Consider the following 22,921-nt stretch of genomic DNA (forward strand, 5'->3'; position numbering starts at 1 on the left):
TTCAGAGGGCTTTTGACAAAGTCCACATAAAAGATTAGCATGTAAAAGTAAAGCCCATGGGATTGGGATAGTCTATTGAGATGGATTGAAAACTGGTTGGCAGACAGGAAACAAAGAGTAGGAATTAACGGGTCTTTTCAAATTGGCAGACAGTAACTAGTGGGGTACCGCAGGGATTGGTGCTGGGACCCCAGCTATTCACAATATATATTAATGATTTAGATGAGGGAACAAAGTGTCATATCTCCAATTTGCAGATGGCGCCAAGTTGGGTGGGAGGATGAGCTGTGAGGAGAATAATAACCGCTTATTGTCACAAGTATGAAGTTACTGTGAAAAGCCCCTAGTCGCCACATTCCGACACCTGTTCCGGTAAGCTGATCCGGGAATTGAACCCACGCTGCTGGCCTTGTTCTGCATCACAAACCAGCTGTCTAGCCCATTGAGTTAAACCAGCAAATAGTCTTTGCTGCAACCGGATTTCGTGGTCAATATGCTGTGTGGCACCTGCACTCAAATCTGCATATCTTGGACATGAAGCAAAAATGGGAAATGTGGCCAGTGGAAAAAACTGAATATGATAAAGATTTTACTGTGGAACAGTCATCAAAGGTTGTTTGGATATTAATTTTGATTATTCTTTTGTCTGGATTTCAGTTGTTGAAGGAAACTGTGGAAAGCCAGAGGATGTGTGAACTCATGAAACAGCAGGAAGTTCATCTGAAACAGCAGGTATGATCTTTGTTGATTATTTTTAACATGACTAAATGTGTGTAGTTACACAGGAAAACTGCAGGGAAAATGTTCGATTATCCTTGTGTATCAAATCAGTAAAACTGGTGCAAAAGATGAAAAATAGCTGTTTTAAAAATATGATCATAGACACTTCCCTTCCTTGATCTTTCTGTCTCCATTTCCGGCAATAGACTATCCACTAATATCCACTACAAACCCACTGACTTCCACAGCTATCTGGACTACAGCTCTTCACACCCTACACCCTGTAAGGACTCCATCCCTTTCTCTCAACTCCTTCACCTCCGTGCATTTGTTCCGATGATGCCACTTTCCAAATTGGTGCTTCAAAAATGTGTTCCTTCTTCTTCGACCGTGATTTCCCACCTACAGTTGTTGATGGGACCCTCAACAGTGTGCGGTTCATCTCCTGCATCACTACCCTCGCCCCCTCCCCTCCCTCCCAGAACAAGGATAGAGCCCCCCTCGTTCGCGCATTTCAACCCACCAGCCTCTGTATGCAAAGCATAATCCTCCGCCATTTTCGCCAACTCCAGCATGATGCCACCACCAAACATACCTTCCCTTCACTCCCTTTGTCAGCATTCCGCAGAGACCGTTCCCTCCGAGATAATCTAGTCCACTCCTCCACCATACCCAATACCTCTCCCATCACCCATGGCACCATCCCATGCAATCGCAGAAGGTGTAACACCTGCCCCTTTACCTCTTCCATACTTAACATCCCAGGCCAAAACACTCATTCCAGGTTAAGCAGCGTTTTAAGTGCTTCTCTTCCAATTTGGTCTGAATTTGCTGCTCCCGATGTTGTCTCTATGTTGGAGAGACCAAACGCAGACTGGGTGATCGCTTTGCTGAGCATCTTCGGTTTGTGTGCATTCAGGATCCTGACCTTCCCGTTGCTTGCCATTTTAACAAAAGACCCTGCTGCCATGCCCGCATGTCCATTCTTGGCCTGCTGCAATGTTCCAGTGAAGCTCAACTGTTGTGGAGGAACAACATTTCATCTTCCGGTTAGGCACACTACAGCCTTCTGGTCTCAACATCGAATTCAACAACTTCAGATGATCAGCTCTACCCCATTCTCTGCTGTTTGGCCTTTCACATCATTTGTTCTCTCTGGGGACTGCCATTAACACTCTTTCCCCTTGGTTTCTGTGGACATTAGCACCCGGTTTCCCCGAGTTTCTGTGGCTATGACTCATCTTTCATTCGCACTCCACAGTATAAATATTTCCCACATTCTGTGCCTGTTAGCTTTGACAAAGAGTCATCGTACTCGAAACGTTGGCTCTTTTCTCTCCCTACAGATGCTGCCAGACCTGCTGAGATTTTCCAGCATTTTCTCTTTCGTTTATACTCCTGCTGTTTGTTTGCAGAGATGGCAGATGGTTGTGGAAGAGCAAAATGCTTTGTGTCCATGTTCATGGAAGAAGATACAGAAAATCTCCCAAAAAATGGTGGTGCGGTGACACAGTAGTTAGCACTGCTGCCTCATAATTCCGGATTCAATTCCAGGCTTGGGTGACTGTGGAGTTTGCATGTTCTTCCCGTGTCTGCTTGGGTTTCCTCCCACAGTCCAACAATGTACGGGTTAGGTGGATTGACCATGCTAAATTGCCCCTTGGTATTTTTGTATGTATGTTGGCATAATTGGTATTAACACTCTTGGATTCAGAAGTCCTTTAGGATTCTCATCACTACACAAAGATCCCTTCTCGAAGTATGTGGACATCCAAAGATGTGGAGGTCAGGTGAATTGGCCATTCTAAATTGTCCCTCAGTGTCCAAAAGGTTAGGTGGGGTTACTGGGTTACGGAATATGGTAGAGATGTGGGCTTAAGCAGGATGCTTATGTCAAGGGCCGGTGCAGACTAGTTGGGCTGAATGGCCCCCATCTGCACTGTGAATTCGATGATTAGATGGTTGAGCACAGAACTGAATTTTCCTGGAATGTTCTTCATGATCAGAAGGCCTCCTGATGCTCAGGGATAGATTGTGGCTTTGTGATATCCTGTGATAGGAGTCAACACCCTTTGCAACCCGCAGTTCCATTTCTATTGAAGTTTGCTTTTATCCAGGGGAAAACTGGAACTCCTGGAACTCGAATGAACAACCTGCTGTTAACAAGCCATTACTGTTAGCTTGTAATTGCGTATAGATAATATTGACAGGAATCATTTGAAAAGGATACATTGAAGTACTCAGTTCTTCCAACTGCAAGATAGCGAAAAGTTTTAAAAAATACACAGTAAAACTTGAAAAACTGACAAACTTTCAAGGTAGTCGGTATTTAATATGTCATGATAATTTGACATGTGCATGAGTAATATTAACTACATATTTTTAAATTTGAAGTACCCAATAGTTTTTTCCAATTAAGGGGCAATTTAGCGTACCCAATCCACCTACCCTCCAAAGATGGGTTTGGGGGTGAGACCCATGAAAACACGGGGAGAATGTGCAAACTCCACAGAGACAGTGACCCGGGGCTGGGATCGAACCCGGGTCCTTAGTGCTGTGAGGCAGCAGTGCTAACTACTGAGATATATATATATATTAGCACGATGGCACAGTGGTTAGCACTGCTGCCTCACAGCACCGAGGTCCCAGGTTCAATCCCGGCCCTCGGTCACTGTCCGTGTGGAGTTTGCACATTCTCCCCGTGTTTGCGTGGGTCTCACTCCCACAACCCAAAGATGTGCAGGGTAGGTGGATTGGCCACACTAAATTGCCCCTTAATTGGAAAAAATTGGGTACACTAAATTTATTTTTAAAAAAGAAGAGAGGAAGAGGGAGAATTGAGAACGAGTGAAACAGAGAAAATAGGAGGAGCAGGCCATTTGGCCCTTCGTGCATTCGCCACCATTCATTATAATTCCCTGCCTTTGCAGGTCCTTTTTCCCAGTCTAAAAGTAATTGTTTTAAAAGGATTTTAAATTTAACCAGGCTTTCTTGAGTTAGAGTAAATGTATTAGCTACTAAATGCAAGAAAAATAATAAGCAACATGTGCACATACATTTGCATCGATTAGAATGTAGAATTGAGTCCAAAAATAAGAAAAGAAGATACCGTATATACTCGCGTATCATGCGACTTTTGAAGACCTAAATTTGGGGGGGTCGCATGATACGCGAGATACAAAATTCGCGGGTGTTTTACTTGCTGTTTTTATGAATGGATACGTCAAGTGGCTGTTCGATTCGCGAACAGCTTTCACAACAGAATCCACTCTGCAGAATCCACAGACAATGATACCATTTGGAAGTTTTAGTTTGGGCATTAATTTCCAAAAAAGTGACTCGCATGATACATGAGATATAGCGTAAAATCATGTTTTGGGGACGAAAATTTAGGGGTCGCATGATATGCGAGATCGCATGATACGCGAGATCGCATGATACGCGAGTATATACGGTATACAAATAGTCTTTGGCTTGTCCATGAGGAGTGGGTGGTAAAACATAGGAGCTGCTTGAGATTCGTGATTCCAGTCGCACTGACCTCACAGTTGAATAGTTAATTTAGAGTTTCCATGGTCCTCCAGTTTAGCTGAGAAGTTTTCCGGCTTCATTTTCAGCTGTGGCTTCGCTGACATGGCTCAATCAGAGAGAGAACATGACTTGTATTTTTACCTGCCAGAGCAAAAGGGACTCTGCTGTCTTTCTGTTTGTGTCACGTCCTCTAACACGCCCAGCATAGTCCACATTGGCCAAGTTTTGCAGCTGGCTTTTTATCCTGGTCTCTTGTGTATTTCTGGAGGCTGAAAATCTACAAACCGCTCTAGATATAATTCCTGCTGAGATGAAAATCTGCTCCCATTATCTTCACAGGAGATGGCAGTTGAAGTTTGCATGTTCTTCTTTCCAATCAGTGTCATTCCATTGTCTCTCTCGTAGTATCACCCACACCAGAGTAATTTTGACAGTGACTGAATTTGCATTCTCAGAATTTACGTTCTTAGCCATCGTTGGCTTGTGTGTTCATTTTTAAAAGTTCAATATGTCCGTATGTCATTCGGGGTTTTTCGCCATCACCACGACAATGTAAATGATTTAGATGTAAGGACCAATTGTAATAAGTACAGTGAAAAGTATTTTCCTGAGGCCAAGGAAATATACACCGTGCCTACATAGTAGACAAAAAAGAATAGTAGATAGTTACAGTGAATGCAATAAAGTACACAGTACATCGACAAATAAATAATTGGTTACAGTAGGGAACAAGGGCCAAACAAAGCTGATACATCATGAGCAAAGAGCAGCATAGGGCGTTGTGAATAGAGTCTGACAGGGAACTGTTCAATCCGAGGGAGAGTTGTTGAGGAGTCTAGTAGTTATGGGGAAGAAGCTGTTCCTAAGTCTGGATGTATGGGTCTTCAGACTTCTGTGGAGCAGTCTGGAAGAGGGCAAAGGCTGGGTGTGAGGGGTCTCTGACAATGCTGTCTGCCTTCCTGAGGCAACGGGAAGTGTAGACAGAATCAATGGGACGGTGGCAAGCTTGTGTGATGCGTTGGGCTGAGTTCACTATACTCTGCAGTTTCTTGCGATCTTGGGCCGAGCAGTTGCCATACAAAGCTGTGATGCAGCCGGATAGGATGTTCTCTATGGGACATCTGTAGAACTTTGTGATAGTTGATGCAAACATGCCGAATTTCCTTAGCTTCTGCAGGATGTAGAGACGCTGTTGGGCTTTCTTAACTGCTGCATACTACGCTTCCTGAAGTCAATGATCAGTTCCTTGGTTTTGCTGATATTTAGAGAGGTTGTTTTCGGTACACCATGCAACCAAGTGATCTAGCTCCCTTCCGTAGTCTGACTCGTCGTTGTTTGAGATACGGCCCACCACAGCCGTATCATCCGCAAACTTATAGATAGAATTGGAGTTAAATTTTGTCACAGTCGTGTGTATAGAGGACTCAGCACACATCCTTGCGGGGCCCTGGTGTTGAGGACTATTGTGGTGGAGGTGAAGTTACCTATCCTAACAGATTGCAGCCTATTGGTGAGGAAGTCAAGGATCCAGCTGCACAGGGAGGGGCCAAATCCAAGGTTGCAGAGTTTGGTTATTAGTTTTGTCGGGACAATGGTGTTGAAGCTGTAGTTGATGAACAGCAGTCTGATGCAAGTGTCCTTGTTGTCGAGGTGTTCGAGTGTTGACTGTAGGGCCAGAGCACAAATGAAATGTTGGTCTTTGTTGCAAGGGGATTTAAAACAATTCATGTACAGGATGTGTGTGTCACTGGCTAGGCCAACATTTATTGTCCATCCCTAGTTGCACTTCATAAGATAGTGATGGGTTGTCTTCCTTAACCGCTGCAGTCCCTGAGGTGTAGGTACACCCAGAGTACTGTTAAGAGTGGAGTTAGAACCATAGAATAGAATCATAGAATTCCTACAGTACAGGAGGAGGTCATTTGGCACATTGTATTCCAGGATTTTGACCCAACGGCAGTGAAGGAAAGACGCCGTATTTCCAAGTCAGGATGGTGAGTGATTCAGAGGGGTACCTCCTGTTCTCGGGTATCTGCCGCTGTTATCCTTCTAGATGGTAGTGGTCATGGGTTTGGGAGAAACCTTAGAAGCCTTGGTGAGTTCCTGCAGTACATCTTGTCAATAGTATACCCTGCTGCTACTGTGCGTCGGTGGTGGAACGATTGAATGTTTTTGGAAGGCGCAGCAATCAAGTGGGCTGCTTTGCTTGGTAGGTGTCAAACTTCTTGAGTGTTGTTGGAGCTGCAGTCATCCAGGCAAGTGGAGAGCATTCCATTATACACCTTTTTGAAAAATATATATTTTATTACAAACTCAAACAAGATTTGGTCGCAAAAAACCATCCACAACCACAATAGTTCTACACCATTTGTAACATAGATATCCCCCCTCTCGGTAACGAGCAGAACCTTGAACATGGACAAGAACGGACGCCACTGCACATAAAACCCTTCCTCTGACCCTCTTAGGGCGAAATTGACCGTCACCAGGCTCTAAATTTATTTTGCTAGGGCTCCTTGATGCCTTAATCGGTAAAATGCTGCCTTAAGTCAAGGGCAGTCACTCTCATCTCACCTCTGGCTTTCAGCTCTTCTGTCCATTTGATGGATCATCCACTCGGCACTTCTGGCTGAAGATCATTGCAAATGCATCAGTCCAGGAGTATGGATGTCTAGCTGCACTTGTATAGAGCTTTGGTGAGACTCACCTGGAGTATTGTTTCGGTCCCTTCTAAGGAAGGATCGAAGTGCCATAGAAGGAGTGCAATGGAGGTTCACCAGATTAATCCCTGGGATAGTGGAATTGTGCTTTATGAGGAGAGATTGAGGAGACTGGATCTGTAATCCCTAGAATTTCAAAGAATGAGGGGTGACCTCATTTGAGACTGGTGAAATTCATACAGAGCATGACAGGGTGAATGTAGATCAGTTGTTTGCACTGGCTGGTGATCATAAAACCAGAGCACACAATCTCAGAATAAGGGGTAGACCATTTAAGACTGAAATGAGGAACATTAATTCAGAGGGAGGTGAACCGTTGGAATTTTCTACCCCAGGGTAGAAATGTCTCGTCATTGAGCATGTTCAAGACAGAAATAGATACCTGGAGACTAATGATATCAAGGGATATCGAGATAGTGCAGGAAAGTGGCATTGAGGTAGATGATCAGCCATGATCTAATTAAAAGGCAGAACAAACTTGATGGGCTGAATGGCCTACTCTGTTCCCATATGTGAAATGTATAAATATTGATGTTCAAAGAGTCTTGGGTATGCTCATAAGTACGCAAAAAGTTGCCTGCAGGAAGAGCAAACAATTAGGAATAGAAATGGCATGTTGATCTTTATTGCAAAGGAATTGGAGTACAGGAATAAGTCTTGCTATAATTGTACAAGGTTTGTGTGCGACTACATCTGGAATTTTATGTACAGTTTTGGTCTCCATACTTAAGGAAGGATATATTTGCATTGCAAGCAATACAGCAAAGGTTCGTTAGGTTGGTCCCTGCGATATGGGCTTTTTCCTATGATTTTTTACGAGAGGCGTGCTAATAGCAATTTTAAAGGAGAGACGGACAACACCTGAAGAGAACAAAGTGTTGATAATATCTGTGGGAGCCAGGCGGAGTGGTTGGGTCACCAGTTTTGTGGGAATAGAATTAAGGGGGCAGACAACTCCCATCCATTGACTCCATCTACACCTCCCGCTGCCTGGGGAAAACGGGCAGCATAGTCAAAGACCCCTCCCACCTGGCTTAATTGCTCTTTCAACTTCCATCAGGCAGGAGATACAAAAGTCTGAGAACACGCGCAAACAGACTCATAAACAGCTTCTTCCCCGCTGTTACCAAACTCTTAAACGACCCTCTTATGGACTGACTTCATTAACACTACACCCCTGTATGCTTCATCCGATGTCAGTGTTATGTAGTTACATTGTATTTTTGTAATCTAAATAAGGAAAGTTGCCATAATCCCAGATGACCAAAGGCTGCTTTCCCCTTTGAGGTGGTGAGGTGACTAGTGGTGGTTTGACCTGAGGGTCACCACACCTGAGGCGAGGGGCAAGGTTGAGAGGACAGGCCTTCATGAATAGCCTCAGCTGGTACGGGAATAGAACCCGTGCTGTTGGCCTTGTTCTGCATAACAAACCAGCTGTCTAGCCCACTGAGCTAAACCAGCCCCGGTTTGTAATCAGTGCCTCGATTGATAAAGGCAAGTGTCCCATATTCCTTTTTCACCACCTTATCAGCCTGTCTTCGGAGATCTATGTACAAAGACGCCACGGTCCCTTTGTTCCTCGGAGATTTCCAGTGTCATTCATTGAATACTTCCTTGTCAAATTACTCCTTCCAAAGTGTATCACCTCACACTTTTCAGGGTTAAATTCCATCTGCCACTTTTCTACCCATTTGACCATCGCATCTATATCTTGCTGTAACCCAAGAAACTCAACCTCACTGTTAACCTCCAGGCCAATCTTTATGTCATCCGCAAACTTACTGATCCTACCTCCCCACGTAGTCATCTATGTCGTTTATATAAATGACAAAGAATAAGGGATCCAACACAGATTTCTGTGGTACCCCACTGGACACTGGCTTCCAGCCACTAAGGCAGCTGTCTGTCATCATCCCCTGTCTCCGACAGCTAAGCCAATTTGAATCCACCTTATCAAATTACCTTGTATTCCATGTGCCTTCTTTATGAGTTTTCCATGTGGGATCTTGTCAAAGGCTTTGCTGAAATCCATATAAACTACCTCAACTGCATTACCCTGATCTCACACCTGGTCGCATCCTCAGAAATTCCATCAAATTTGTTCGGCATGGCCTCCCTCTGACAAAGCCATGCTGACTATCCCTGATCACACCATACCTCTCCAAGTGGAGATAGGTTCTCTCCTTCAGAATTTTCTCCAATAGTTTCCCTACCACTGACGTGAGACTCGCTGGACTTATCTCCACAACCTTTCTTAAATAGTGGGACCACATTAGCTGTTCTCCAGTCCTCTGGCACCTCCACCATATTCAGAGAGGAATTAAAAATATGGGTCAGAGACCCTGCAATCTCCTCCCTCACCTCCCACAGCATCCTTGGACACAATTTATCCAGGCCTGGAGATTTGTCCACTTTTAAGCCAGCCAACACCTCCAATATCTAGTCATTCCCTATGTCAATTTGCTCAAAAAACCTCACAGTCTCTCTCTTGAGTTCCATACCTGCTTCCTCATTCTCTTGGGTGAAGATAGATGTGAAGTATTAATTCAACACTCTACAAATCTCCTCTGGCTCCACCTACAGATTGCCCCTTGGTCTCTTATGGGTCCTATTCTTTCCCTGATTATTGTCTTCCCATTGATACACTTATATAATATCTTGGTATTTTCTTTACTTTTACCATCCACAGTTTTCTCGTATCCCTTCTTTGCTCTCCTAATCGCCTTAATCTTCTTTCTGTACTCCACTAATGCTTCCACTGATTTGATTCCCTTGTACTTGCTAAAAGCTTCTCCCTTCCTTCTCATTGTATCCTCAATATCTCTGGTCATCCTTGGTTCTTGGGGCTTGATATTTCTTCCTATCACCCTAGAGGGAACATGTTGGGTTTGTACCCTCCCCATTTCCTTTCTGAATGCGCCCCACTCTTTCCAGTCTACCTTGGCCAGATCCTGCCATATTTTACTAAAAATCCGCTCTTCCCCAATCCAAAACCTTTTTTTGCAACTTGTCTATTTCTGTGTCCATGACAAGCATGTTGTGGTCACTATCACTAAAATACACCCCCACCAACACGTCAACCATCTGTCCGGTTTCATTTTCCAGCACTGCACCGTTCTTTGTTGGACCCTCTACATCTTGAGCTAAAAGGTTCTCCTGTATACATTTTAAGAACTCCATTCCATCTAAGCCCTTAACACTATGACTATCCCAATTAATGTTGGGAAAATTGAAATAATCTAATATAATTACCCCAGTATTATTTTTACACATCTCTGCAAATTGCACTGAGCAGTCCTGAATAGTGAGATTTGTCGTGCTGAGGCTGATGGTCAAATCAAATTATTTTACAGGCTTGAGAGAACGTCCATTTTCTGCCTAAGGTGTTCCTCAACCACCTTCATATCCATGCTGCCAGCTTCCTTTTTTATTTCATAGGCTTGCCTGTAAAGTTGAAGTCCAGTGGAGTCCATGTCCACCACTTCAATTATCTTACCCTCATCAACCATCTGTTACCTTATCAAAATACTAAAACGCATTCGTTGAACACAATTTGCCTTTGAAAAAATTGCCTGCTTTTCTTAATTAATTTGTACTTTTCCATGTGATTAATTTTGCCCCAGATTATTGATTCCAAAAACTTTCTTATCACAGAACCTTTCCCTGTAGTTGCTGGATTTATCAAAATTCCCTTTTTAAAATAAGAATGTAAAATTTGAAGTTCTACAGTCTTGTACCACCCATCTATCGAAGGAAGATTGGACGATTATGGTTAGCGCTGCCAGTATTTCCCTCAGTATCCTCAGATGATCCCATCTACTCCTGGTGACTTTTTAACTTTGAAGTACAACCAGTCATTTTAATACCACCTTTTATTAATTATTAACCTATCCTGCGTCTCACATATCTCTTCTCTTGCCATGACTTTGACAACATCTTCCTTGGTAAAGACAGGTGACAGTACTCAATTAGTACCATACTCTTTGCCTCCATGCTTGGATCCTTTTTTGGTCCCTACTCCGTCCCAGTCCTCATCTTACTACATTTTTATTATTCATATGCTTATAGAAGACGTTTACATTGCTTTTTATTCATTTATGGGAGATTGGCGCCACTGGCTAGGTCAACATGTATTGCCCATTCCTAATTGCCCTTGTTCAGAAGTTAGTTCAGAGTTTTTTATTTTATTTAGAGTACCCAATTATTTTTTCCAATTCAGGGGCAATGTAGCGTGGCCAATCCACCTACCCTGTACAGCTTTGGGTTACGGGAGCGAAACCCATGCAAACGGTGAGAATGTGCAAACTCCACAGAGACAGTGACCCAGAGCCAGGATCGAACCTGGGACCTCGGCGCCGTGAGACAGCAGTGCTAACCCACTGTGCCACCGTACTGCCCTTGGTAGTTCAGAGTTAATGATATTGTTAAGGGTCTGGAGTCTCATGTAGGTCAGACCAGGGGACAATGTCAGATTTTGACCAGATGGGTTTTTATGACAATCGATGATGGTCATTAGAGTTATAATTCCATATGTTTTAAAAATGAAAGTCAAACCCCACCATCTGCTGTGGTGAGATTTGAACTGGGGTACCCAGAATGTGACCCTGGATATCGGATTATCAGAACATTGACAATACCGCTACACCACTACTTCCCCTATGTTAGCTGCTAGCCTCTCATACTCTCCCTTTGCCTTCCTTATTTTCTTTTCCCCTTCCCCTATGAAGTTTCTCTATTCAGCCTAGTTCTCATTTGTATTGTCAACTTGACATCTGTCATACACCCTCCTTTTATACTTCATCTTACTTTCCATCTCTTTCATCAACCAGTGAACTCTGGCCTTCATGATTGTTTATTCATTGACTGGACCACAACTATCTCTTCTTTAGAGGCAGCCCATTTTACCATTACAGTTTTACCTGCCAATCGTTGATTCCAGTGTATCTGTGCCACCACACTGGAATTGACACTCCTCCAACTAAGTAGTTTTGCTCTAAATTGCTCATTGTGCTTTTCCATATCTAACATAAACCTTATGTGCCCCCCCACTCCCAGCAGTAAAGAGTTAACCATTGTATCAATTCTTTCAGGTCTTATGGACATGGTGCATGTTTTCTCTAAGGCAGTGCATCTCAAACTATCTGATGTGGTGTACCGGCAGTTTTTTTTTTCAATGTGCCAGGGACCGGTAAGCGAAACAAGCCAATCCAGGATTACTGTCTGTTTCTTTTCTGGAAACACTCCAAGTACCGGCAGACAATGGCTTGAGTACCGGCACCGGTACGCGTACCACACTTTGAGAAGCACTGCTCTAAGGGATCATTGATTTAAGTTAAATGTGCATGTCTACGTTTTTTTTTAGAAATGTCTGTAAATCACAGTCCAAAGACGTGCATGTTAGGTGGATTGGCCATGCTAAATTGCCCTTAATGACCAAAAAAGGTTAGGAGGGGTTATTGGGTTACAGGGATAGGATAGAAGTGAGGGTGTAAATGGGTCGGTGCAGACTCGATGGGTCGACGGCCTCCTTCTGCACTGTATGTTCTATGTTCTAAATTGAAATACTGTTGAGGAACTGCTGAGACAATCTCAAGAATATTCACAAACAAAGCGGAGGGATCTGGGAACTTTTTCTATTTGGGATGATGTAACCTGGTTCGATGACCTTGCTTGTATATTTTTTTCATTGTTATGTATTTTGTCAGCTGGCACTATACACTGGAAAGTTTGAAGAATTCCAAACTACGCTTTCAAAAAGTAATGAAGTTTTTACAACCTTCAGACAAGAGATGGAAAAGGTAAAGATTGCTGTAGTATATTTTTAATATTGTTAGGAGTCTTTGGCCCATCTTGCTTATGCTAATTTTCCTGTCTTTTCTGAATGTAACGGCCTGCATTTAAAAATAAGTTTTGCTTTCTAGTGGCCAAATCACCAACAATTTGATCAGTCCTTTTGTGATTTACTTTCTCAAAGCCCCTTATAATTCTGATCACTTGAGCTAATTATCCTCATAATGTGTCCTTTGAAGCACATTGGGACTTTTCATTGCATTAAAGGGACTATATATAGTTGTTGTAAACCTTCTCTGTTTGAGAATGTAAATACTAACTTTTTTACAAGTCTTCCTGCCCTAAGAGCACTTGGATGAATTTAAATATCGCCAATCCCACACCAACTAAGAGTCACTGACTTGGCACAGACTTGTTTTGAATGCAGGAATCTTTCAGTTCATCACCCGCTGCCATTCATTGTATTTACCGACTCAACTGTTTGGGAAGCACACTGTAAAATGTTGCCTTTCAGACTTTAGAGATGGTCTTAAAGATGTAAAAACCTGACATTCAGTCATTTCAGCATTCTTGTCTTTCATTTTTCCATTGAGTTTGTATTTATAACTCCCACTGAGCTGATGTTTAGAAAACAAAACTGTGGGGGCAGTACGGTGGCGCAGTGGGTTAGCCCTGCAGCCTCACGGCGCTGAGGTCCCAGGTTCGATCCCGGCTCTGGGTCACTGTCTGTGTGGTGTTTGCACATCTCCCCGTGTTTGCGTGGGTTTCGCCCCCACAACCCAAAGATGTGCAGGCTAGGTGGATTGGCCACACTTAATTGGAAAAAATGAATTGGGTAAATTTCTAAAAAAAAACAAAACAAAACTGCGACACAATATGGGAATTGTGGATTAAATTATCACCTTATTACTGTGGTTACTACAATGTAATACCAAACATGCAAGACAACCCCCCCTGCCTGTTAGAGCAAGATAATTGTAATATTTTAGCAGTAACAACCTGCTTTGCATGAAGTCACCACTTGTAGCTTAACTCTACATATTTTTAATATGCAATACATCAAATACTGAATCGTGTGCATTATTTTTCTTTCTTTACTTTGATAAGATGACAAAAAAGATCAAAAAGCTGGAAAAAGAGACCACCATGTACCGTACCAGATGGGAAAGCAGTAATAAAGCTCTGCTGGATATGGCAGAGGAGGTAGGTACTTTGTTATTTCCAGCTTGAGCTTGACAATTCAAGCTGATTCAGAAGAGATTTATCTTCTGGTGAATTGTCTTTGACAAGTGGACATCCTTGACATTTTTTTAAGTTTATCATTCACTCAACTTCTTGCTCAAATTGTACTGACAAGCTAACAGGCGCTGCCGTTTCAATTGTGGGACCTAGACTTGAAATAAACCAGAATAGTGTCATTTGTGGCACAGAAGGAAGCCATTCAGCTCATTAACATCATGCCACCTTTCTGCACAGAAATCCCAGTCAGTCCCAATCCTCATAGCCCTACAGGTTTATTTCCTTGAAATGCCCATCCAGTTTCCCTTTGAAATCATCAGTTGTTTCTGCTTCCATCGGCCTTATGCGTGGCGTGTGCCAGATCGTTATCATACTCGGCATTTAAAAAAATTATTCCTCCCATTCCCCCTGCATCTCTTGCCCAAAACCTTAATGGTGTGATTCAACAGAAACATTTCTAAGTGTCATTTTGAGCATGTTTGGGGCTTGTTCTTCGATGACCACGTTCGGCCTGTATTCAACAGCACTGAGTGCCAAAAAAGGGCTCCCATGAGCTTCTTGCCATTACTGGCTGTCTCTCAGCCTGATTCGCTGGTCTCGCGCCTCAGCTTCTCGCCGCTACTAAGGGGGAGGCGCTCTTTCACCAATCAGTCCCAGTCAACACACAAGCATGGCAGTGCTCAGACCTGTTCGTCGCTTTCGGGATGCCAACCTCATCATGTCCAGGTGCAGTACTCGCACATCCCAGCCCCTTTGGATACATACCTCCCACCCCCCAGGGGAAGGAAGGGGTGAGAGAGAGACCAGGAGGGAAGGGAGCATCTGGTCAGGCCTGCGGGTTGTTCTGTGCGAGGCTGGGTCTGTTTTTTTTTTAAATAGTTTCTTTGGAGCTAGAAGTGATCCCCCCCCCCCCCCCCCCCCCCCCCCCCCCCCCCCCCTTCAGAGTAATTATCAAGGTAAAGCTGGCAGAACCATCCAAAGTTAGCGATTTATCATAGAATTTACAGTGCAGAGGGAGGCCATTCGGCCCATCAAGTCTGCACTGGCTCCTGGAAAGAGCATCCTACCCAAGGTCAACACCTCCACCCTATCCCCATAACCCAGTAACCCCACCCAACACTAAGGCCAATTTTGGACACTAAGGGCAATTTATCATGGCCAATCCACCTAACCTGCACATCTTTGGACTGTGGGAGGAAACCGGAGCACCCGGAGGAAACCCACGCACACACGGGGAGGATGTGCAGACTCCGCACAGACAGTGACCCAAGCCGGAATCGAACCTCGGACCCTGGAGCTGTGAAGCAGTTGTGCTATCCACAATGCTACCATGCTGCCCAATTTAAATTGCTTCAGTTGGATGGTTCTTAGCCGATGCAATTGTCCACTTAAAATTATCAGTTCTGAGCAATTGCCGGGTATACCCTTGCGTAGGGGCGTCCTACAGCGACTCTCCAGTGCATCATTAGGATACCCCTGAATTGTGATGCTGGGGAGCCAGGAAGTTATGGGTCAGTAAGATTGGAAGATATGTGACTTAGCCCCAAATAGATGTCCCTGGAAGCAGGAGAGCAGCTATGGTTTCCTAACTTTTCATTGCAATGCTATGCTCAATATATTAGAATCCTAAACTTTGCTCTAGAATTGTTACAGCACAGAGGCCATTTGCGTCAGCACCGGCTCACTGAATGAGCTTCATGCAACACACAAGATAGTTCCTTCTCTTCCCTCACATCTCTTCTCTCTCTCTCCTCTCCTCTCCTTCCTCCTCCTCCTCCTTCCCCCCCCCATCCCACCCAATGGACCACTTCAGAGGAGACCATCATTGAGGCATAACCGCTATCTTCCCCACCTTCCACCGGGGCAGAGACACGAACCTTGCTGGGCAGGCTTCTGGGGCACAGCCGGTGGGCACCACACAGTTGCTAATGCACATCAGGTGGAGGCAGCAACATCCAAAGGAGTGAACAGTCGGAGGTCTGCTGGATCCCAGGACTCCGCTAGGTCCCAGTCAGGTGCTCAGCTTCTGGACAAAGTTCCCCCAGAGCTGATGCAGATGATAGGCCCAAGATGTGACAACCTGGAGGGATGTCAGGTATTTTCCAGCAATGGCATAGCCGATTGGAGGAGTCCCAAAGGCTTCGGGCGCAGGGGATCGTGCCGACACTGTGTGGCACTGAGACCCATACTGCAAGGGTGGTGACTGAAGTGGAAAGGCTGGAGAACGTCCACGCGTTGAATGGTGGTGCCCAAGGCATGGCTCAGTCTGTGACCACCATGGCTGACGGCCTCAACACCATGGTGTAAACAATGGAAGCCCCAGGACTGGCAGAGCCAGATGACTCCGAGGCCTCTGGAAGTCATTCCAGCTGCCCCTCCCTGCCATGGAGTCCTACAGGCACCATCAGGGAGGAGGAAGTGCTGGGCTTTCCATCAAGGAGACAATGGTAATCTACAGTTCTTCCAAATCCCCCCCCCCCAGTGCATCTCAAGGACAGTGGGCAGAACATGGTGACACCAGTGGCACTGGGGCCATCCAGACGATGTCCGCTAAAGGCATCTCAAAGGCCACGTGGTGTGGAGAGCAGCAGGCTGCCTCCACCTCTGATGTGTATCCTGGGGCTGCACCTAGACTTATCAGTAGATCAAGAAGATTCAGGGGGGTGTGGTGTCACTATCTGTAGCTAGGGGGAATTGAAATGTCAATTCATAATTAAAACATGTTGGACCTGATACATGTGAAGCCTCTGTCACGTTAATCGTTATAGCGGGCCTGCCAGCCCCACCCCCTCTAGCCCTCATCTCATCCAACCACACCCTCCCAGGCACAGTTGTTTAGAAAAGCGGCAAAGGGGGAGTCCAAAGAGTTCAATAGAAAGATGTCTATTCAGCATAACAGCAGTAATTACACAGGACCCGATTACACATCTCAGGTCCTCACTCCTTCAGCTGACCTGTTATCCTCATGCTGGTTAACTCACAGTCAAGTCAGCACGAGGAAACAAGCAACCACAACAAGATGAGTCCCACACAGGGTTATAACAGTGGTCCAAGATCAAAAGCCCCCGACACAGACCCCATTCAGAGGAAGAGTGTGAGCACACTATCAGCAGAAAGACAGGAGTCAGCCTTTTGCAGAAACAGGAGCACCAGAGCTTTTCTTACTGCGAGTTATCATCACTTTCCTGCCTTAATTGACACAGGCCCATCACCCTTGAGTGATGTTACACAGACCAGACCCTTGGAGGTTGGAACAGGGTGGTTGAGGACGGGGCAGTGTGATGGGAGGGGTGGGGAATTGGTGGGGGAAACATGGGGGATTGTGGTGGAGGGGGGGGATTGTGGGGGAGAAGGAGGGAAATGGGAGGAAGAGAAATGTGGGGAAGGGGGGGGGGGGGGGGGGGGGGGGGGGGCGCGGCTGTGGTTGAGCTGACGGACATAGCTTAGTCCTAAGAGAATCTGGTGAAGATGAGGGTCTCCCTGGTCTTCCAGGCATGTTGGAACCTTGCCACCGATTGTCCTCCATCCTCCGGCTCCTTGCTGGCTCTTTCTCCAGCCCTCCTGGTCCGCCGCCTCCTCACATGAGGCTCTTCCTCCTCCAGCATGTCGCCCCACTACTGTGCCAGATTTTGGAGGGGACAGCAGACCACCACAAAACCAGGAACACTAGGGAGACCGTGTTCAGGTGCCCTCCCCTGGTCCACACACACATCATTGGTCGCGAGAGAATCCCAGTGCTGAAGCCCAGGTAGTGTTTGATGGCAGCTGCCTCTAGTGCTGACGCTCCTAGAGTTTGGGCACAATTTTCAGGCTTCCCTGTTTCCTTGAAATGCTGTGCACTGATCATCTTCTGAGACATGGCATGTGTACTCGCGAGGAGTCACTTGAGAGTTGAGAATATTTTGTTTATTAAACAGTCAACAGGAACAAAGATGTGAAAATCAACCGCATAACATTGCACATATCACACTAACCATCACACAACAAAGAAACATGACCGTATTGGTAACAATACAAAGCTTACATCAGCTAATTTTCACAAAAAAACAAACACCCCTCAACAGAAACAGGAATGTGTTATCATGTCCAGAACTTTGTTGTAGAAATGATCTGTCCATCAATGTATTACTCGTTTCACATATCAGTGTCATTCTCCATCCAGGAGCCTCAGCTGTGCAGGCCCTCCCACACGGTCCAAAGAACAAGTCTTTTACTGGCCAGAAGTAGCAAACCTGTCCTCTTGTGCAGGTTGATTTTCTTTTTTTACACAGCAACACAGTTGGACTTACTTGGCTTATTTTTCATATTAAACCTAGAAAACTCTGCGTGACAAAGAATTTGAAAGTCTTCAGGTAAAGATTCAGCGCTTGGAGAAATTGTGTCGAGCTCTTCAGACCGAAAGGAATGATCTAAACAAAAAGGTTCATGACCTGAGTGTTCAATCAACCCAACAAGATGGCAACAGCAAAGAGTTTGTTGAAGGGGAAGAAGATACACAATCCTTAAATAAAATTTCCCAAGATAATCAAAGCAAAGATTCCACTGCTGATGTTTCTGCAAAGGTTGATTGCCCGACTCAAGAAACTGTACTCTCGACTGAAGTTTGTGCTTGTGTGACTGAGGAGGCACAGTCGCCCATGTTTACAGACAATCAAATGGAATCTAACATTGAAGCTTCTAGCATTCAGTCTGAATTATCACCATCAAATAGCACCTTGGATTAGTTTATTGTATCTATAGGGTGTGTGAATATTGCTGCAGTCCAAAATGCCACGTACCAACTGAAGGAACTAAGGCCCATAAAGCTTAAAATAACTAGGTTTTGGATTAAAGCTTTATTCGTTAGTGACTTTATAAATAAGTTCCCTCTGAGGCTTGCTGACATGGTGTCAGAGTTTCTATTTTTACTAGATAAAAGAGGATTCTAAGTGTTTGGATTACTTGCATGGAAAGGAAATTGTTCTGATTAAAAGGAAGCTTTCAGAAAAGATTAGAATCCATATGAAAGAAAATAACCTAAAAGGGGCAATTCAAACTGAGTGTCTTTGATTTTCTGGGAAAGTTTCAGAAGTATATTTACGCATTCTTTAAGCCAATAATTCTGATTTACCCTTGTCTACAAATACTTGATTGTTACTTTTTCCCCCAGGGTATCAGTTGCTCTTCAATTCCTTGTTTACCTCCAACAGTTGAGCTAACTGGTACCTTGCTGCTCTTACTCCACCAATGTTGCTCTTCAGTCAGTTGTTAGAAGACATACATTTATGGCATGGCAAAATCTGTCTTCCGATTCCAGTAATGGAGTGGTTGAGATGAGAAATGTAGAGTGGAAGGGGAGCAGGTAAAGTACGCAAAGAATCTGCCTTTCCACTCACTCTAATTGCACCATTGTGCTTTAACAGCGTCTTATCAGTGTTGCAGCAGATCAAGTTTGTACTGTTACAAAATTTACTTTTGAGTGGGGAAGGATAAAAAGGTTGAAGAATAAAGGCATATCTGTAGAAAGATACTTTGTGCTGAGGCAAATGTCAATCAAATGCTAAATTACCAGTAAACTTGTGGATATCACTGTCAAAAAGCCTTTGAGGGAATGTTCCTTGTTAATCCTACTACGTATGCTGAATTAAAATAGCTGCATAATCAAATTATACTTATTTTTAAAAACAAACTTTCCACTTGCCCCCCCCCCCACATTGTTTCCACATACTTCCTTCGTACAGCATTCTGCTTAGATGAAGGGTCAAACAAAATTAAAAAATTATGATCATCTGTCTCGAGATACTGCTCATCTCATGCTGAATCTTTTAATATAGATTTATTTTCTGTGAGGTTTATAACTGAGGATGTTCCTATTGTATCTGGTGTTTATGATATTTACTTTCTGAAAGACCATGATTAGTGATACCCTTTGTGCCCTACAAATGCTCGCAAACCTGTGAGCATTGAATAAAAAATGTCACGAGCACTTTTTCACATGCCATTTCCACTTTGTTCTGATGTCTTGATTTTTACAGTTTCTTTTTTGAGGACCTCCTTCAACTGTAGTAATAGTAGTTGGTTTTCTCTATTAACCACAATATTGCTACCAAAGAAAGTTTTTTGTAATTCTTGGCATCCAAAGTGCTAATAATGATAGTGTTGCGAAACAAGACCTTATTGCATTGCACAAAACACGAGTTGTCTCATTATGTTGAAAAAATGCTGTAACTTTTGAATCCTCTTGAGTGTTTCGAGATTAATTTTGAATTTATCTCTAGCAGGTCCTTTTTCACACGCAAGCATTGTTGGATTCTTTACTGTTACATTTCAGGCTATGTATTTGTCAGTAAATGTTATGGAATTGAGAGAATTTCATATCATTACACAACCTTTAGCATCTTGTGGACTGATGCAATTTAAAATTGTAACTTAGAGGGAGTCTCTAAGAAGATGCCAGAGCGTTTACTGTCCAAATATAAATGCATTCCCCACAGTGTTAATGCTTCATTGTACTTAATGATAAATGCGACTAATTAATCGTCGCATTTCCCTTAGGTTACTCAGTGTGTCCTTGTTATGTTGCTTGATGGGGGCATACTTTTTATTTGCAAAAATACAGATATTTAACTGACAGTTTGCTGAGTAACAGAATGTTCAGTTAGCAGAGTAACAGAATGTTCCACTGCTACCAAAAATACAGTTATGCAAAATATATTCTAAAGCCGATCTCCAACAATTAGCTGTGATTAATGATGGGCACAATAGTGCTGTTACAATTTTTTAACACTTTGATTCAGCGTGATTACTAAAATACATTTTTGGAACTCATGCATTGACAAACCATGTCCATTTTTAGGTTCTCCTTTAAAAGGAAAAATGAAACAAAACTGTAGAGAAAATAGAGATCAAAAGGGAAAAAGCAATTTCTACGGAACATTTAATGATCTTGCTTCCAAATGCAGTTTAATGGTCAGTTATGGGATTCAGCGACTGAGAAATCAAAGAAGGTACATAGTATTTACTATTTTGGCTTATAGACCTGCATTAATTATCATTTAGTAAATTACTTAACAAAATGTTACAAAATATCTCAAAATAGGGTGGAAATTAATTAAAATAATCTGAATGGGAAACTGAAATGAAAAGCAAATTCAGTTAGAAACAGCAGTTTAAGAAATTCTGACTTAGTAATGCATTATTTAATTGGAAGGTTGATGGAATGCAGTGCTGTACCAAGATTTTCTGATACTTGTGCATGTACTCAATTTATACGTCATCAGAATCAATCACAACATTGTAATGTACGAATGCATGATGATTATTACATCCTTTGTAAGGTACTGTTTTGTGATTTCATATATATAATGTCTATCACACAGACACTTATTTTGTACCCTGTGCATGTATTGCAATTGAACAGTCCACTTTCTCAACAGTTATTATTATCCTAACTTTAGCTAATGTGGTGATGACATATTAAAACTGCAGTTTTATATCATTCCAACCACTCTAATTAGCTTATTATGTCTGCGCATTATCTAGTTTAAGATCATTCATGCTAATCTTCTCTCATTTAGCTTGGGACCATGATAAATTAATATATGCTTAATCTGAGCACATTTCCCTCAGTTTGGCATGGGACTCCAATGCATTTTGCTCAACATGAGATGCTTGAACATAATGGGCTGGATTCTCCATTTCTGAGGCTAAGTGCCGGTGCGAACGGAGAATCTGTGGGAGGGACGCGACAGGAAAATCGGCGCGAACCCCTCACCGATTCCGGTACCAGTGAGGGGCTAGCACTGGCGCCGAGTGAAACCGCCGTGGATCGTACCTGAGAATGGCTGGGTCCCGGCTGCGCATGTGCAGGGCTGACAATCTGCATCGACCGTGCCGTAAAACATGGTGCCAGCTGTGCTCGAACCGTAACCCCAAACCGCGACCTCACAGGCCACCCTCCACCAGTACCCCCAGCCATTGCAGAAGTCCTCCCAGCCTGAGGCACAGATCCCAGGTGACTGTGGCGGCGTTGCCCGCACCGTCGGGAACTCGGCCCATTGTGGGCGGAGCATTGCGCGTGTGTCACGTTGACGCCCGTTTGGAGGGGGGTGGAGCATGGCGAATCGGCATCAAACTGGCGCCGGCCCCAATTCTAGTTTCAGAATCAATTCTCTGCCTGATCGCTAATCACAATTTTTGCATCGGGCTACAGAGAATCCAGGCCAATGTATTTATGTTATGCACATCCCAATTTCTTTGCACTGTGCATAACAAAGTGTGGGGCAAAGACAGTTTGCTTTTGACCCATTGGCTCATCAACCCATCATTCTTTTATGGGCCCTATTATCTGGGACGTTCCTTCCAAAGAAAGTGATTTGAGTAGAATTTAAGAATACCCAAGTAGCATTCTATCCAACTTCATACTGCATCTCTTTGAATTGATTACTTTTGCTAATTGACCAGCCGTTTTGTGAAACCAAAACCCAGTGTTTGGATGTTGCTTGATAGTCAGCTGTAATTACAAATGTCTTAACAGCAAAAAAAAACTGCACCATAATGTATAATCTATGTTTTTAGGGCAGTAGTGGGTTAGCCCTGCTGCCTCACGGCGCCGAGGTCCCAGGTTTGATCCTGGCTCTGGGTCACTGTCCGTGTGGAGTTTGCACATTCTCCCCGGGTTTGCGTGGGTTTCGCCCCCACAACCCAAAGATGTGCAGGCTTGGTGGATTGGCCGCGTTAAATTGCCCCTTAATTGGAAAAAATTAATTGGGTACTCTAAATTTATTTTTAATATATCTGTTTTTGATTTTTTGAAGTAGTCTTTGGAAAATGTTCCTGTCCATATCTAGGTGTGAGACAGTTGGGCTGAACAAGTGTTAGAAAAACAGGCAAAACATGTAACTGACCTCGACCTTAAAGTGAATTGTCATCTTAGCTGCAAA

At 43.8% G+C, this 22,921-nt stretch overlaps 1 protein-coding gene across 6 annotated transcripts in view; it reads left to right on the top strand.

Moving 5' to 3' along the window:
- LOC119964605 (alpha-taxilin-like) overlaps positions 1 to 22,525 on the top strand; it is an 86,979-nt gene extending 64,454 nt beyond the window's left edge. For all 6 annotated transcript variants that reach the window (XM_038794315.1, XM_038794308.1, XM_038794336.1 and 3 more), the window contains 4 exons: positions 658 to 732; positions 12,677 to 12,769; positions 13,869 to 13,964; positions 18,317 to 22,525. In XM_038794315.1, the coding sequence (XP_038650243.1) occupies positions 658 to 732; positions 12,677 to 12,769; positions 13,869 to 13,964; positions 18,317 to 18,724 (672 nt within the window). In that variant the 3' untranslated portion in view covers positions 18,725 to 22,525. The remainder of the gene's footprint in view (positions 1 to 657; positions 733 to 12,676; positions 12,770 to 13,868; positions 13,965 to 18,316) is intronic.
- Positions 22,526 to 22,921: the final 396 nt, after the last annotated feature.

This window comes from Scyliorhinus canicula, chromosome 1 (genome assembly GCF_902713615.1).
Source record: "Scyliorhinus canicula chromosome 1, sScyCan1.1, whole genome shotgun sequence".
Taxonomy (NCBI): domain Eukaryota; kingdom Metazoa; phylum Chordata; class Chondrichthyes; order Carcharhiniformes; family Scyliorhinidae; genus Scyliorhinus; species Scyliorhinus canicula.